The following is a 15,321-nucleotide window of genomic DNA, read 5'->3' as shown; positions in this document are numbered from 1 at the left end:
AACCTTGTACTCGCACACAAGTGGCGCTTCTGATAGGAATGTGTGCCACCCCTGTCTTAGGAACTAAAATACTGACAGATCGATGTGAAGACGACACCACCCGGTACTATCAACACTGCTTGCATATAACGTCGTCAGGCGAAAACCATGCTGTCTGCGTCGAAACTGAGATCACAATACTAAAGGAACCGAGCACGTTTCTTTCCCAAATATTCCAACACCAGGAAGCCCACTATGAATGAATTTCTCAGTCGCTTCCCATTGCCTTTCCAATATGGGCATCGCCTGAATGCTGTCAGCGCCTACTGCACGTGATGATACGGTGGTATACCAGAAAGCAAACAAGTAAAATCAAAACATCCGTCTTTACAGCCATGGTGCTGTGATCACTCCCTTTCTCAAATTGGCAATGAAACACGGGCTCGCTCATGTACCGAAAACAAGGTACTTCTGAAGAGCCCCTGAAATGGTGGGGATTCGCCAGCGTGCCATCACGCGTTCTGTGAAGTCAGGCGTGCTCAATTCTGATGTAACCTGCTGATTTCGCATACCACGCTCGGCAGGTACACCACGACCTCATGAAGATGTTGGCAGCGAAAATCACTGTCTGCCCTTACGTCGACAAAGGGAGAAGCCGCCACAGTAGAAAAGGATTGTCCACGCTGGCGGCTTGCGACTGCAATCTGTCCACCAAAGCGGCTGTGGCATCCGCACTTCTTGGCCTATTTCTTCGCATCACTCCCCTCGCCACCTTTAATTAATGTCTGGGTCTTGCGAAGGAGCACCTTCGCGCCTTCGCCTGTCTTTTTGAGTGCTTTGTATGCCTCCTGAAGCGAGGGAAGCACACTGAAGATCGGCTCATGCGTGAAGGCGAAACCCTTGTACTCCTCTTCGTCACCACGCGCTCCTGTCCCTCGGCGCATCTGCGGACTCTCCACAGCAACATACGCCACACCTTCTGGACGACCTCGCCTGGCTGAGATTGGTTTATAGGTCCCTGATTTGAGCTGCTCAACAAGAACTTGTTCTAGCGTCGGTTTGCGAGACATCTGCCACGCCAGGGGCGCCAGAAGCGGCAGCAGACAAGCGATAATCGTTATGGTCAGGCCGAAGTAATACGACGCACACAAGGAACAAAGGACGTACGTTCCATGGAGCATCTCTGCTCCAGCGATGTTCAAGAACAATTTCCAGTACGAGATAACGACCCAAAAGAGAAGCGCTGCCACAATCTCACCGACGTGTATTAGGACTTCTATAACTGTCCACGTGTTAGACAGCACCGCAATGACGGCGTTTACAATGATGATGTAGCCCAATTCCATGACATGAGAGAACGAGTCAAACTGAAGCGAAGTAAAGCCATGAGACTTATTCACGCTCGGTGTCCACGCACCAACCACGCTGTAGACAGTAAATGTCAACTGGCAGACAGCTACCCAAAGGGCAAAGGCAAGCCAGAGAAGCAAACAATGAGTGCCGTAACACCGGTCATTTTCCGGTTTCTTTCGATGCTGAAACCATGCGTAAATCATAGAGAGATCTATCCGGTTACCCCACCGGGCGAATGGCCAGAATAGGAATCTCCCAACCGCTCGGCATGAACGGGATGCCGGATCAAGGATAAGATTGTTTACCCACTCACGTGCTTGAACCACCCTATGATCAGTATAATACGGCCACAACGTGGAAGGAATAATTTCGTATAGGACAGGGTTTTCTAAAAGTACTCTATGCGGGACCTGACGATCAAGAGTGACGAACCCAAGCACAGGCAGACACGTGAAAGCGAGGGAGACGACTTGTTTCGTCCAGGTATTCCACACATCTAGCCCACTAAACCCAGAAAGAAAGTTCATGGCAAGGGTGCACCAGCACATAACGGCATTTCGGAAAATGCATACGTACACAAGAATACAATTTCGACGAAGGGCCTCGCGCCCATGAACAAACAGCAGCTTCCGCAGAAGTCGGAATTCACCGATCGAAAAATCGGCTGCCCGAGCAGCTTGCAACCCTTCCCGTCCGGAGATGCCAACTCCAACGGAGGCCGCCAGGATCATCGCCACGTCATTTGCCCCATCTCCGATAGCTAACGAAGTGCCTCGTGGGTTGAATGCTGAGTTTTGCCTAAGAAGCAACGCCTTCTGTTTGGGAGTGACGCGGGAGGCAATCAAGGTGGAGGCGTGCCGAGCTAAGGAATAAAATTTCACTTTCAGCAAGCGATCTTGCATGATAACGGCTAAAGCCGAGCCTGTAACAGTCGTGCAGAACTCGCTGTACTCTCGAATCCGAACATCGCTGCCGAAGCCTGAGAAGTGCGGCACTCCTCGGCCACTTCGACGGTGCGCTACATTTGTGCCATCAAGGCTCGAATCATCAGAGGAGTCACCACTCCAGCCATGTGAGTTAATACTGAGTAGCTCCCCCAACTTCCCACGGATGCGTTTTGTTGAAAACAACGCAAGGGCACTTCTTTTGCCGTGAGCCTTGCTCCCTTTTTTCGTGTCCACGCCAGCAATAGCAGGGGCACTGGGGGACGGTTGCAACACGGCCTCTGTTGCTGCTTCCACCGCTGTCAGCTTGAAACTAACGTCTCCCTCTTCTGATACACGACCATTATCGGGTGTCCTCCGCCTTGTCCTCATCCCCACAGTTTTTCGGTCTGACACACAGGGAGAACCTCTCTCTTTGTTCCCCTTCTCTGACCGCGAAAGCGCCTCTGCGTTGAGGAGGGAGCCAGAGAAAGGGCACCGGTTGCCCCGCTGAGCGGTAGATGACACACCTGGAGGATAAGTGACATCAAAATAAAGCGAGGTACCATCTTGCACTAGTGGCACGACAGACACACGATTCGCCCGCCAAGATGATCTTCATAACTACAAGCCGGCTGTCCCTCCAGTCTCGAAAGTAGAAACGGTGGTGCTCGAGGGCGTGCCAAGTGTCAACGCGTACTGCGTGTCTACTGCGCTTCATCAAGTGTTTCGTCGCGAAATATCGAACGGCCAGAGAATGACGCCGGATCATAAGGAAGAGAAATACTAGTGCCTCCCTTACGTTCAACTTTCTCGGAGGCAGCGGCACGAGGCATTGTAGCCGAGTTAACTGGAGTGCCCTTCAGAGCCACTGCCTTTTCATTATGCACATTTTCATGGAGATGTTCGTCTTCGAGATTTCCTCCACCAGAAGCAGATCCGCGCCTACTTTCCAAGGTCGAATCTGGTGGGCTGCCTTGCGGGGAGACACCGTCTGGTTGACCCGGGAACAGACTCGGATCTGTCGCCTCCACTTTTAACGGCTCCGGACTCAGTGAGGCACTCTCCGTAGATGAACCCGGAACTCCTCGCGATCTTTCAACACGAGACTTTTTCGACATTTGCCGGTCGACAAGCTCTCTAACCTGAGTGGGATTCACGTTCAGAAAGCACAGCACCATGTGAAACGAACCCCGTGCCGGGTGAACAGTCTACCGAGCGATTCCATAAATGCGGACCCTGCATGCGCGAGAGTAGCAAAAACGTAGATATCCCTGTAGGGGCCCTGTTAATCGAAATGCACCACTAAATGCTTTTTTGTTCCAGCGGCGGAGGAACTAAAAAATATCTGGCACCACAATGCCGTTTAGTAACATGGACGAATGCAATTTTGCGCATATACGGGCGACACGCTTCGCCGACTGCTGCTTGGAACTGCTGTCAATCTGGATTCTGTGGAGCAAATGCTACCGTAGGCGCTCATGCTTATAAGAGAGATACTTACCTCGTCGTCTTCCTCCGGGTCCATACCCAGATCACCCCAGTCGATTTCAGCCCACCACTGACTATCACGAATGCCGTCACTTTGCTGGCCAAGAAGATTCGCCACATGACAGTGCCGCTAATCGAGAAGTACAGCACGCACACCCAAACGCGACTTTTCGGAGGTGTTCTCGGTATCAGATATATGACAAAAACCGTCGACAAATGAATGACTAGTGCACCCCTTCAACTAGCGCCACGAGCGTGTACCGGTTTCGATTGTGCAGCGCTCTGCTGTCTTAGTCTCCGCCCTAACGTATTTCCTTACAGGAGTGCTCACTGTTCGTTGTCTTCTCCCACCTGCGTTTCTCTTCGAATATTTCCCTGTACCCTGTTATTATGACTCCGACAGACAGCCACGCACAGTGAAGCTACTGTCGTTGCTCTTGAACGATATCAGCGTCCCCAAGACTCAACACTTGGTGCTTTTCGCCGGGAGACAGTCGACGATCCAACATGGCTAGATGCTCCCGCTTCCTTACACATCTCAAGGTGTTTCCAGTGCGTCACGGGCGCCAAGTATATGTACATGAGCAAGGACATTGCCTCTCTCCACACATTTGGAAACGCTTATACATGTTGCACTCCTGGGGATAGACACAAATGGCTATGTATGGCATCTAACTGTACTCGCGTTTTGTACCCACGGAGTGTACACACAGATGCAGATGCTGGGGTGCACGTTTCCTGGATGCTTATAGACAGTCCGTTTTTCCTTAATCTCTACGTGCTCTATGTCTCAAGAAGCAAACGTACTTCGTGTCTGGAGAGCTGCTCGACAATGGCCTCCTTGTTGGTGGCATCAATAACCGCGTTATACGCTGTCTCGCTGATTAGGTTGGTGCTGTGGCCAATGTTGATGGCTGTCTCCAACTTGTCCCCTACAGTATTTGAAGCACACAATAGAGAGTCAAAGAGGCGATAAAAAAATCATGAAGCTTTCTCAAACCCGCCAATCTCATCTCTGCAAATCTCCTTTCTCATCTTGGTCTGCACGAACAACTTAAAGAGATCCGCATGTCCTGAATGCCTGCTCCCCAGAAAGAGCTTGTAGACTATCCTGTTTCAGTGGTAGTAAACACGTCTCACACTCCAAGGTCATGTGGCGCACGCAGGTGTGGTCCCATTACCCATCGGAGGAAACGCATGTGACAGAAAAGCACACTTTGCAGAGTTACAATGAGAAGGCCTATGGTTAATACAGAGGTGAAGCCGCCCCATTCGGTTGACTTTCGATTATTAACGGCAAAGTAAAGTGCCATCGCAGATGCTTCGAGGCGAATACGACATTGGAGAGTGTGTCCACAAGTGAGGATAAACGCCTTCGCCTGTGATGTCCTGCGAGGTCGAAACTGAAGCGGGCCTCTCCCTTACATTCAAATAAGGCACGCCTTTGCGTACACGAGAAACTACTTTGCAGAACTGCGTTTTGACTTTTATAGACCTCCAATGTCTCTCCCGCAGCCCTCAGACTGCAGCAGCCACAGATGCTTTATCAGCGCCAATGCTGAGAGCATAGTGATGTCACACAGTGACTTTCGAGAGGGATCGACCAGGAGGCGTAGACTGGCTACGCTGTTGTATTTCCACTACAAGACTCTGTTGTCAACGGTACAGCGTACAAAAATACCATCTGTATTTGTGTACAGGCAGTGACATGTGTAGAAGATGAATTCTTGCTCCTCGTTGTGGTATATAAGCCAGGAGCGGGGGCGGGAACCCAGAAAAATAAAACAGTAAATGCGTGCGATGTATTGGCACCGAAAGACAATCTTTAAAGAAAACTGAAGAGACCCACCGGTAAGCACCCAAACCTGAATCCCGGCGGCCTTCAGATCCTTTATCGTCTGCACCAATACATGTAGGATGAGAAGACACAATACACACCATGTGAATGAACAGAGGACAGCTGCCTATAATCAGCTTAATCCCCTCTATGTGGCCTCGTAAGCTGCACCTGAAGATTATTTCTTTTCCATCGCATTCCCCGGATTCCATTGACTACGCGACTTGCTCAACGAATCTTCTTCATGGCCGAGGAGAGCAAAGGACAGAGAACAAGGAGCAGGCGAAGAACAGCAGAGGAAAGGGCAAAAAGTACAAGGAGAAAATACGAAGCAGAGGTGAACTCATGAAAAACAGAGAGAAGAGAGAACATCGCGAAAAAAGAATTTCATGAAGATGCAAAACCTGAAGGGGCCGTCTGAGAATTTGTCATCAGCCGGTAACGCGCTGTTCTCTGTACGGTCCTCACCCCCTGAACGTCATCCTGAAGACGATCCTCGATACCAGAGCAGCCAACAACTAGCAGATCTCTCTCGACCATCGCAATGCAGTTCGCGACGGCGTTCTCCTGTTCCTCCCCTACAGAATAATACAGAACAAGGGCAACGTGGTTCATCGCCCTTCTGTTGTCGCCCATAGCGTCCGGCATCGTGGCTGGAGGAGCATCTGATAATTCTGGAGTGAAGGTGAACAGCCTTGCTTGAATTGTGTTAGACAAGACGGCGTCACAAAGGCACCAGGCGACCGCTATAAGAAATTGAGTTGTGCAGTGCCAACTGCTTCACCCTCCGACAAAACGGATGCCTAAAAGCAACTGTACGCATTCCATGTTCATGACATGTTTCGATGCGACAAAAGACACGAAGCCCACACTGAGCCGGGAAGTCTTCTCCCTCCCAGTTGATTCGCCTTGGAAGCGTCTCACGCATGCGCAAGTGTATGGACACGTCCTGAGGCGACTGTTCAACGATCATTGGACCTTTACAAGTATGCGAGTTCTTTTCTCTTCCTTTTTTCACATACGTACATATATACATAGTGAAACACATATACATATATATACATATATATATATATATATGTAGGTGTGAGAGCCACTTGACAGTTACGGAAACACTGCGTAATTCTGGCTGTGATCGACGCACTCACTGACGCGCCAGCCGCTCCCACTGCTTCTGTTGAGGCGCTCTATATCTTCTTCAGCCTTACCAAGAAGTTGCTGGGCCTGGGTAAATCGAGAATGGAAGTCTCTGTAGAGCTCCGGCGGCAGGTAGCGATACCCAAAGACCAGTGTTCGGAGTCCAGAAGAGGCGAAACCGTGCAGCTGGGCATTAATGGAAGCCAAGTGCTTCTCTTGTCCACGCGCTGCAACCTGTTGGCAATGATAACGCACTCACCCCGTTTGAATCACAGATCCTGTACATCGGCTCTCGCACCGGAGTTGCTACTCGGCACCTTTTCCCCAAAGTTCCATGGTGGCTCCCGGACTTCCCACAGAGCAAGCGGGTCAAGCAACCTTTGGCGTCGAGGATCAGTGATACACCAGAGGTTCATCATCAATCGATGGAGATCCACGAAGAGACGAACGGCGTGAGCAGCGCATGCAGCTGTCGCAAAAGGCTTGTCGAAGTATGTGACTTAAACAGAATTTCCCAGTGACAATTGGGTGCACAGTAAGAACCGACTTCGCCCGTCATCGCTCTTACCTCCATCATCTGCGTGTCGGCACCTTTGCAGAGGAGAAGATATCGGCCATCGAATCCTTGCGTGATGACACTCATTCGCTTTCTTACATTGTCAAATTCGAGGACATCGAAGATTTCAAAAGACAGAAAAGGTACCGCAGATTTGGAGACGCTTCGCTTGTCACTTCGAGCATGGACAAGGGCGCCCAGGAATTCTTCTTTGGATTCCGATCCCACAGACGCGGCGCCGCAAGCATCTGACGGGTATACTCGTGACTCCTGTTTTCTTTTTTTTGCCCCGTGATCCTCGCTGTCTGGGACTTCTCGTTCGGTTGGCTTCTCCGCAGCACCCCTACCGCTGGCCCCAGGATGCGCTTCAGCTCTCCCGTTGAAGCGCGGAGTCGCTGGAGCCTCCGATCTTCGCTGCGGTCCCGCCACCAGTCGCTGGGCTCTTTCGAGTTGCTTCACAATCAGTTGGCGTGTCATTTCGGTGAAATCGGTACTGCTGCCATTGCCGTCTTTTCGCGGGTAGCCACATCTCCTGTCTTCATGCGCCCCAGGCCCCGGGCTCCGCAACCCTGCTGCCTTTCGGCTGACCTCGACCTCGCGCTTCCACCCGAGCAGGAGCTCGACCATGAAGGAGGAAGTGAGTTCGAGCTCGACTTCCATAAGAGAGGGGCGGCCGGCGAACTCGAGGCCGAAGTAGTTGCATGCACTGATGAGGCACAGCTCGTCGGGGGAGCTCGCATCGTACTGCGGTGGAGCCTCGTCGAATTCTCGGAACGCGAATCCGGAGGCCTCGTCGACCCACTCTGTGCGACGGGGGCAGATGTCGAAGGCGTCTTCCCAGACCGGCGCTTCGCCCTCGGCTTCTCGCGCTTTCCCTTCCATCTGTTCCGCAACCGACACCGTGTGACTCCTGCGAAGCCGAGGAAGACTGACCTTCCGCAACCGCGCTGCGCCCCCTGCGCAACTCGAGAGAGCCGCCACAGCAGCAGAGCTGATACCCTGGCGTCCTCCGGCTTTCCGCCGACGGAAACGTTGTTCACTTGAGCCTCGCCGCCTTGCGCCCCTGCCACGCTTCCTGGCTTTTTCGTCGTCCAAGCTGTCTCTCCGTAAGCCTCCGCTACCGAGCAGCGGCTGTGAGACGCCGCGCTCGAGAGCGGACGGCCCGGGGGCCTTAGTCTCCTCTCGCGAGTTCCATCGCCTCTCGCGAACGAGGACGGTATGGCAAATACCCATAATCAGGAACAGATGGCGGGCAAAATCGACGACGTTAGGAGGTGATCGAAGAATCGACCTTGCGAGTTCAACGCGGTCTAGACTCACGAAGCTGTTCTCCTCTCGGAGAAAAATTGGATGACACACAGTAGAGCGGAGGGCGCCTCCCGCGAAGATGGGTGCTGACGACTGGCCTTCGTCTTCGTCATTACCACATCGAGAATACATTTCCTCAGAGGTCGACGGCCCAGAGCTGCTGTCGTTTGCATCCTCCTCTCTCTCGACAGAAGCGCGCGACTCTCGCGCGCCTCTTCGAGAGCTGCGGCTTTCACGGGGCATCCGCTCCTCAGCATTACTCCGCGGAAGAGAAGGTGCCTTTGAGAGGGAAACCGGAGAAGCCTGAGCCATTCCGGTCTCGGACACGGAGTCGCTGTCAGCGCCAAATGCGGAGTGCTGCGAGCAGTGTGAAAGGCAATGCGAAAGGCTTCCGCTAGACCCAGGCGAGACTGTCAGTGCCGGCGGATCACCAGGAATGGAACGGGGAGCACTGGACACCGCCCGCGGCATGGCCAGGCGCCCAAGAGCTGAAGTTGCCTCCTGAGAAAGGCGCCGCGATACAGCACAACGCCGCTGCGCTTCGCGTTTCAGCTGAAGCAAACACACAAGGATGGAAAGGAGAGTGAGAAGGAGAGAAAGAAAGATGAGAGACGCGTCAAAGACGCACGGAAGGAAAAGAGGGAACATGTGTTCTCTGGACATTCGCATTTGCATGCACGCTGTGATGCTAAACCTGTCGAGGAGCACTTTCAAAGAATGAACAGATTTCGGAGCACCACACAGCGTAAGGGACATGAACGTGTACCGTTACAGACAGTCCATCTATGAGAGAAACCAAACACTTTCTGGCACATTGAAAACGCGGCCTCATTCTCGATGTCTGACAAGAAGTGTGGAAAATGATTCACGCCTTCTTCCACACCCCCCACCTCTAGCTGGATAGAGAATCGAAACGCTCCGAATCCAGCTCAACAGGTATCAGTGTCAGTAAACCTATGCATGTATATATATATATATATATATATATGTAGAAAGAGGACGAAGGTGCTTTGGTTTGCCAGGCCGACACGGACAGGGATTCAAAGACTGTCTGACGGGAAGGCGAGAAAGAAAGCGTCTTCCTCTAAGGCACGAACCTGGCGCATTTGCTTTTGGAATTTCCGATCGCTGGCATTCATCGCCGCGCGGTCGTCGCACCAGAGATCCATGCCGTACTCAAAGCCGTCTCCGAGACCCACGCACTTGAGCTGCATGATGTTCTTCGTCAGCGTTCCAGTTTTGTCGCTGTACACGTGAGTCACGTTTCCCATTTCTTCTATCAGCTGGGAATGAAAAGACCGGAAGCAGTCGAGCAGCAAATGCGGAGTGGAGAGCCGAGCGTATGCCAAGGGCGGTGCCACGACCTACTTCAGTTACTGCCCCCACCTCACCTGTTACTTGGAAGTTACGTGCCTAGAAAACGCAAGGTGGCAGAAGAAAACTGAGTGTTTATGTTGATCCAGAGAAAATGCTTGGGTAGTGCAGCGTACCTGAGCTGCCTGACTCAGTGCATGGCGTTCTGCTTCAGTGCTGTACATTTCCTTGTCGAAGTTGATGAAGAGCCCCTGAACAAAGCGGCAGATTTCCCAGAGCATGAAGAGGTCGAGGGGGACGAAGGAGGCGAAGACCAGAAAGGTGGCCCCGAAGGTGAGCCCGAAATTCTTTATCGTCGAAACATAGTGCCGCAGGTCGAGGTACGAGGCGCGGTAGCCTTGCGTCTCAATCCAGTAGATGGACATGAAGGAGAGAAGAAACACTGACAGAACCTGGACGATGATCATCACCACAACGTGCGAGCTGTAGTTGAGTTCCAATCTGGACCACTTCTGGACGGCCCCCACCCGACTGTTCATCATCAGGCGCGTTTGCCTGCCTACAACGAACATAACACAATGCAGGCAGAGGTGAACTCCACATCCTTCCGGAACTTTTGCGTTGTATTCTTGTCTCAATTTACGGTCCAGGATGTTCCCCTTTTGGCTTGGAAGATCACCTGTGAACGTCTCACTTGTTATGATGGTAAAATGAAAATATGAACCCTACTTTGTAATCACTTCAAAAAATAGTCACTCAGGTACCCTGTTTTATTTGGAAACTATTAAGAGGCGTGAGCCTCGTGACCGCCGAAAGAAGAGGAACGAACCCAGGAAGCTTGTTGAAAGTGGTCTCGGACCCCGAGCGCTGACATGAGTGGCAAAGGAAAGCTAGAATTTTGCTTTCGGGCACGGTATGCAATGATGTTACGAACCGACTCTCTGATATTCAGTTATCTTAATGTGATAGATCAATCAGAGTCGAAGTCGCTTTTTAAAAAACCTACAATTAAGTAACCAGTGTGTAACAACAAAACGACGACGAAAGTGTCCATCAAAAGATTCGGCGCCTAGAAGCAACGGCTGGAGACGGAGAGGACACCATGGAGGAAAGTCAGCGAGGAATGCATGAACGGACCGAGGAAAGCAACGCAATCTGCGAATGCAGTGGACGCGGCAGGCCGGCATCAAACATCTGGGAAAAAACTGCCGAGCACGAAGAGCTGGCATAAACTAGTACTAAAGAGGATAACACAGAGAAGCATCCGGGGAAACTTTCTTGCAGTAAACCCACAAAATCTCAACGTAGGCGGGCCACAAATACCGAAAAATGACGAGCAGAAAACCGAAATTCTAAAAGATGACAGGCGGTCGAAGAAAGGTGTGTCTACCCTAAACGCTTCCGTCGGCTCACCTGCGTACACAACGGCTCCGTAAGCCCACTTTGTTTCCACCATCGATGTGCCTCTCAGAAGCAGCTGGTTGAAGCTGAGCGCGATTTCCTCTTGTTCCTCGGGTCTTCGTCGTTGCGGAGGATCCTCAGCATTTCGACTGAAAGTGTCCGACGACTCCTGGCGAGCTTCGGGTCCTCCCTCATGAATCTCTAGGGCTTGCAGTCCGCCACCGTCACACCTGGTGCCCTCACTCCCCTCGAGGTCCTCCTGCCGCTCCTTCCTGCTGCCTTCTGAGGCACCGCTTTCGTCAGTTGCCTCTTCCTCTGAGATGGACGCACGCTCTAGATGGGGCAAATCATTGTCACGTTCAGAAGACCGCGAAGCACGATAGGAATGGCACGGACAACGTTTATGGAGATTCCGTCCCTCTCCGTTTTGTCGCGGACTGGAATCCTGCTTCTGGATCTGGCCGTTGCGAGGCACCTTGTTTTTGCCGCCAGAATATTCTGTCACATGCATTGCATAGCTGGAGTCGCTTCCTCCAAAGACCCTCTCGTTTGTTGCCGTGTCTGCTTCATCTCGCTCGCGCTGGTTCTCACTGTTCCCCATTGGGATTCTGCTTCCTGAACTCGAAGAACGGCCTCTCGTACTGCGGGTCGAGCTCCCGAGTCTCTCAGCATTTTCGTCGCCGCCTCGATTCGGAAGGGGCGGAAGAATCACTTTGCCACTGAAGCTCGTCAAGTTTTCGCAAGCTGGCTCGCAGACGAAGCGGACTTTTGCAGTTCCAGCTGTGCTGTCATCTGCGAATATGCGCGTGAGTTTCGGCAGACAAAACCGGCTCTTCACATTGCTTTCGCCGTCGACGTTCTTCGTTTCGACGTTGCAAATTCCGTAGTCATGAGCACAGTTGAGCAGCACCAGATCAGCGGGAAACTGCTGGCCAGCCGTGACCTTCACGACGTCCCCGACGCGAACCTCCCGCCACTGCTTCTCCACCAGCTTGCCTTTCTCGAAAACCAAAACCTGCTTGGAGTTCTCCTCCTCGTCGCTTTTGTGGCGGCTGTAGTCTTCGAAGAACTCCTTAATCACTGAGAGCCCGACAATGATCGAGATGGGAATCAGGTACGTCGGCACCCCGCCGGAGTCGCTAATGGCGGGAAGCAGCTGAAGCATGGCGACGCAGAGGAAGTAGAAATTGGAAAACCGCGTCAGCTGGTAAAAGAGCACGAGCGGGACAAAGCTGTACTTGGTGTACTTGGCGGTGTGGATTTCGTTTTCAGGACGGGCACCCTTCAAAAAGGTCACATGACTGTCGCTAACCTGATGCACAGGTGAAGGCTCATAATGCCTACGATGCCGCAGTTGAAGCGTCGCAGGAAACTTCCGAGTCTCGCGTTCTTTATCTTCCGGGGCCTCGAGATGCGTGCCTAGAGAACGGGCTGTTTCTCGAGTTCCCTCTCGTTTGCTGTCTCCGCTTGTTTTGTGCACAGCTTCAAGGTGTGGCAGTGCTAGCAGGCTCTCGCGAATCGCGACGTCTTCGTGAAAGTCGTAATTGGTAAGGAAGAACACATACTCGTTTCGCCTCGCCTGGCGGTTGCTCCACCATATTTCAAAGGGCAAGCAAAGCACATTTGCGAGGACGCCTCGATCCGCCGCAACTTTATCTTGCACAGGAATTGACATTCTGTCAACAGCCCCCGGCCTCTTCAGTGAAGGAACACAGCGGACGGCCAGCACGGGAAACACACGAAATCATCTCCCAACAGTGGAGCCGTGACATGAAACGCAACCGCTCGTTATCGTGTTTCTATCTACAACAGATAGCAACTACAGAAGACTCACCGCAAGGTAACCCAAACATGTCGCCAGTCACCGGGGTTGCAGATTCGCTGGGGCATAGAGTCCAAAGAGCCAGCCACAGAAGAGAAGAAGAAAATGAGAAACCACAAAGACACAAAAGGGAAGCAATCTATCTAGGAATATGGTGCTTCTCTCGATCTAGTATGTAGAATGTCCAAGATCCCTCGGTCCGAGAAGCTTTCATTTCCCCTCGTTCTTGACTCCGTACTGACGTCCGTCTCGACTCTCCCACACGCTGCTTCCGACGTGTGATGGACCGGCGGTCGCGCATCGTTCAGGTGAGAGAACTGAACTCTGCGCCAGACACTCTAACGTCGACGGCAAATACAAAAATCAACAGCTAACACGAAGTCGGACGCCAGAGAACTCAAACAGAGAAGTTCACGGGATGCAGAACAAGAACCAACAGCTACACGGTCCGCCGCATCACACTTCAGACACACCCTCGAACATCAATTGTATTGCATGTATCGTACACGCATACACAACTGCATTTGTAACTGTCTGGATGTACCGATCTCGATCCCTGCATCTGCGCATCCGTCCACTGAGATGCGTCAGCTACTATCACTGCGCAGAGAGACAAAGACGAAAAGAACGGATTCGGATATATCCGTGCATGCATGCTTATCTATCCACGTGCTACACTTATAAACGGTGAGCCAGGTACGTTTGCTTCTGTACTTAGGGATAGCAGATACACGCAGGCAGTAGTAAAGCCGACTCCCAAGAATCCGGTTCAGATTTGCAGCAAGTGTACACCGTGAGTACTTGCTGTCGTGATACGAGTAGGCTGTGCGTTTTCTTACAAACGCACGTCTCACGCTGTGCACGCGTGCCCGCCACTACAAGGGCAACCTTCGATTTGCCCTACACAATACTGGTGAATTTGGACTAGAGCACCACGCAGATGAGGTGCCACCATTTTGTCCTTCTCCCGGACAGAGATGCGAGCCTCTGGCTGCTCGATGCGGTGTCATACAAGAATGGCGCATCCCCCCAGTGTGAGCGGCACAAGCCGAATTGAGGGGGACCGTTGGTTGAGATGGTGTGCCTGTTCAGAGTAGGCGCTGAAAACGACACTCATACACGAACGAAGATGAGCATCGGTTACTGGTAGCCCAGAGGAAGGATAAAAAGAAGTAGAAGTCGGGAGCGCACGCGGAAACGAAGACGTTTTTGACCGGACAGCCGCGTGAAACAGGGGCAACCAGTGGCGGGACACAGCCTTGGTGCAGAGGCCGAAAGGGGCGGCATACAAAAGTTCCTAATGAATACGGCAGTTTAGCTAACTTCTTCGCGCTTTTCCAGTGAAGCATAGAAACACTTCAAACTCTCTGGTAACTGCTGTAACTTTTTCAGTGGAAGTCTGGGACAAGCCAGTTACGATACACACGTGCATGCGGCGGATGGAGATCCCTGTATACCGCTAATTGAGTTTTAGAGAGTGCTCTCCAGAAAAGTAAAGCATTCGCCAAAAATGTGGAGGGGCAGCTAGCTTAAGCATTTCTAGTGCTAGGCACACTGAGATACCAACTGAGAGATGACCGCTTTATCATCAAGCAACTCTCGCGCAACAAGCATGACTCAAAAACCTGCATACGCGCGACTGTTGGATGGCACGTGAACGTCAACAGGCACGATTTTGCCGTGGCCTCCATTCTGGTCGAGACGACTGCACGAACACTTGAACCCTGTGCCCAGTATGCCAATTGTGACGTGCCGACTCACCACGTCGGAAGACGCAAAGTTGGTGGACTAGCTTCGACTGGCAGCGAATGTACGCAAAGCATGTTAAAATATAAGAAAAACGTGATCTTCGGAGTTGAAGTGCTTCAGTCTAGAGAGGAGTGATCCCAAGAATCAATTGTTTAGATACTGGCGTGTTTTGGCCTCATTCTGAACTGGTATTGCGGGGTTTTATAGCGAACACGTAAATGCCCAAGCGAGACGGGGTTATTGATTGCCCAAGCGTCTCATGCACGCTATAGCTAACTACAGTTTAACTTTTTGTCATTCTTCCTTTCAGAGGCTTTTGCTGGGAGCGTGCGGATTCACGGTCCAGTCCATCTAATTTGATTACCCCACACACGAGAAAAAATCTGATTGTTGGATGTGCCGACATCTGGTGTTGACGCCAGGTATGACGGTGTCTATTTTTTTCGCAATT

At 51.8% G+C, this 15,321-nt stretch overlaps 1 protein-coding gene across 1 annotated transcript; it reads right to left on the bottom strand.

Moving 5' to 3' along the window:
* Window positions 1-386: 386 nt before the first annotated feature.
* On the bottom strand, window positions 387-12,974 carry TGME49_257720 (proton ATPase, putative; the record flags this gene model as incomplete). Its single annotated transcript, XM_018781150.1, has 10 exons — window positions 387-2,785; window positions 3,205-3,400; window positions 4,554-4,678; window positions 5,596-5,644; window positions 6,052-6,161; window positions 6,792-6,954; window positions 7,289-9,136; window positions 9,682-9,867; window positions 10,075-10,457; window positions 11,312-12,974. 10 exons carry the CDS (start codon window positions 12,972-12,974, stop codon window positions 723-725), a joined length of 6,786 nt encoding a protein of 2,261 aa, XP_018636985.1. The 3' UTR covers window positions 387-722.
* Between the last annotated feature and the right edge of the window lie 2,347 nt (window positions 12,975-15,321).

This window comes from Toxoplasma gondii, chromosome VIIb (genome assembly GCF_000006565.2).
Source record: "Toxoplasma gondii ME49 chromosome VIIb, whole genome shotgun sequence".
In the NCBI taxonomy this organism is placed as follows: Eukaryota; Apicomplexa; class Conoidasida; order Eucoccidiorida; family Sarcocystidae; genus Toxoplasma; species Toxoplasma gondii.
The sequence above is the reverse complement of the archived record's forward strand: the minus strand, read 5'-3'. Positions and strand labels throughout refer to the sequence as shown.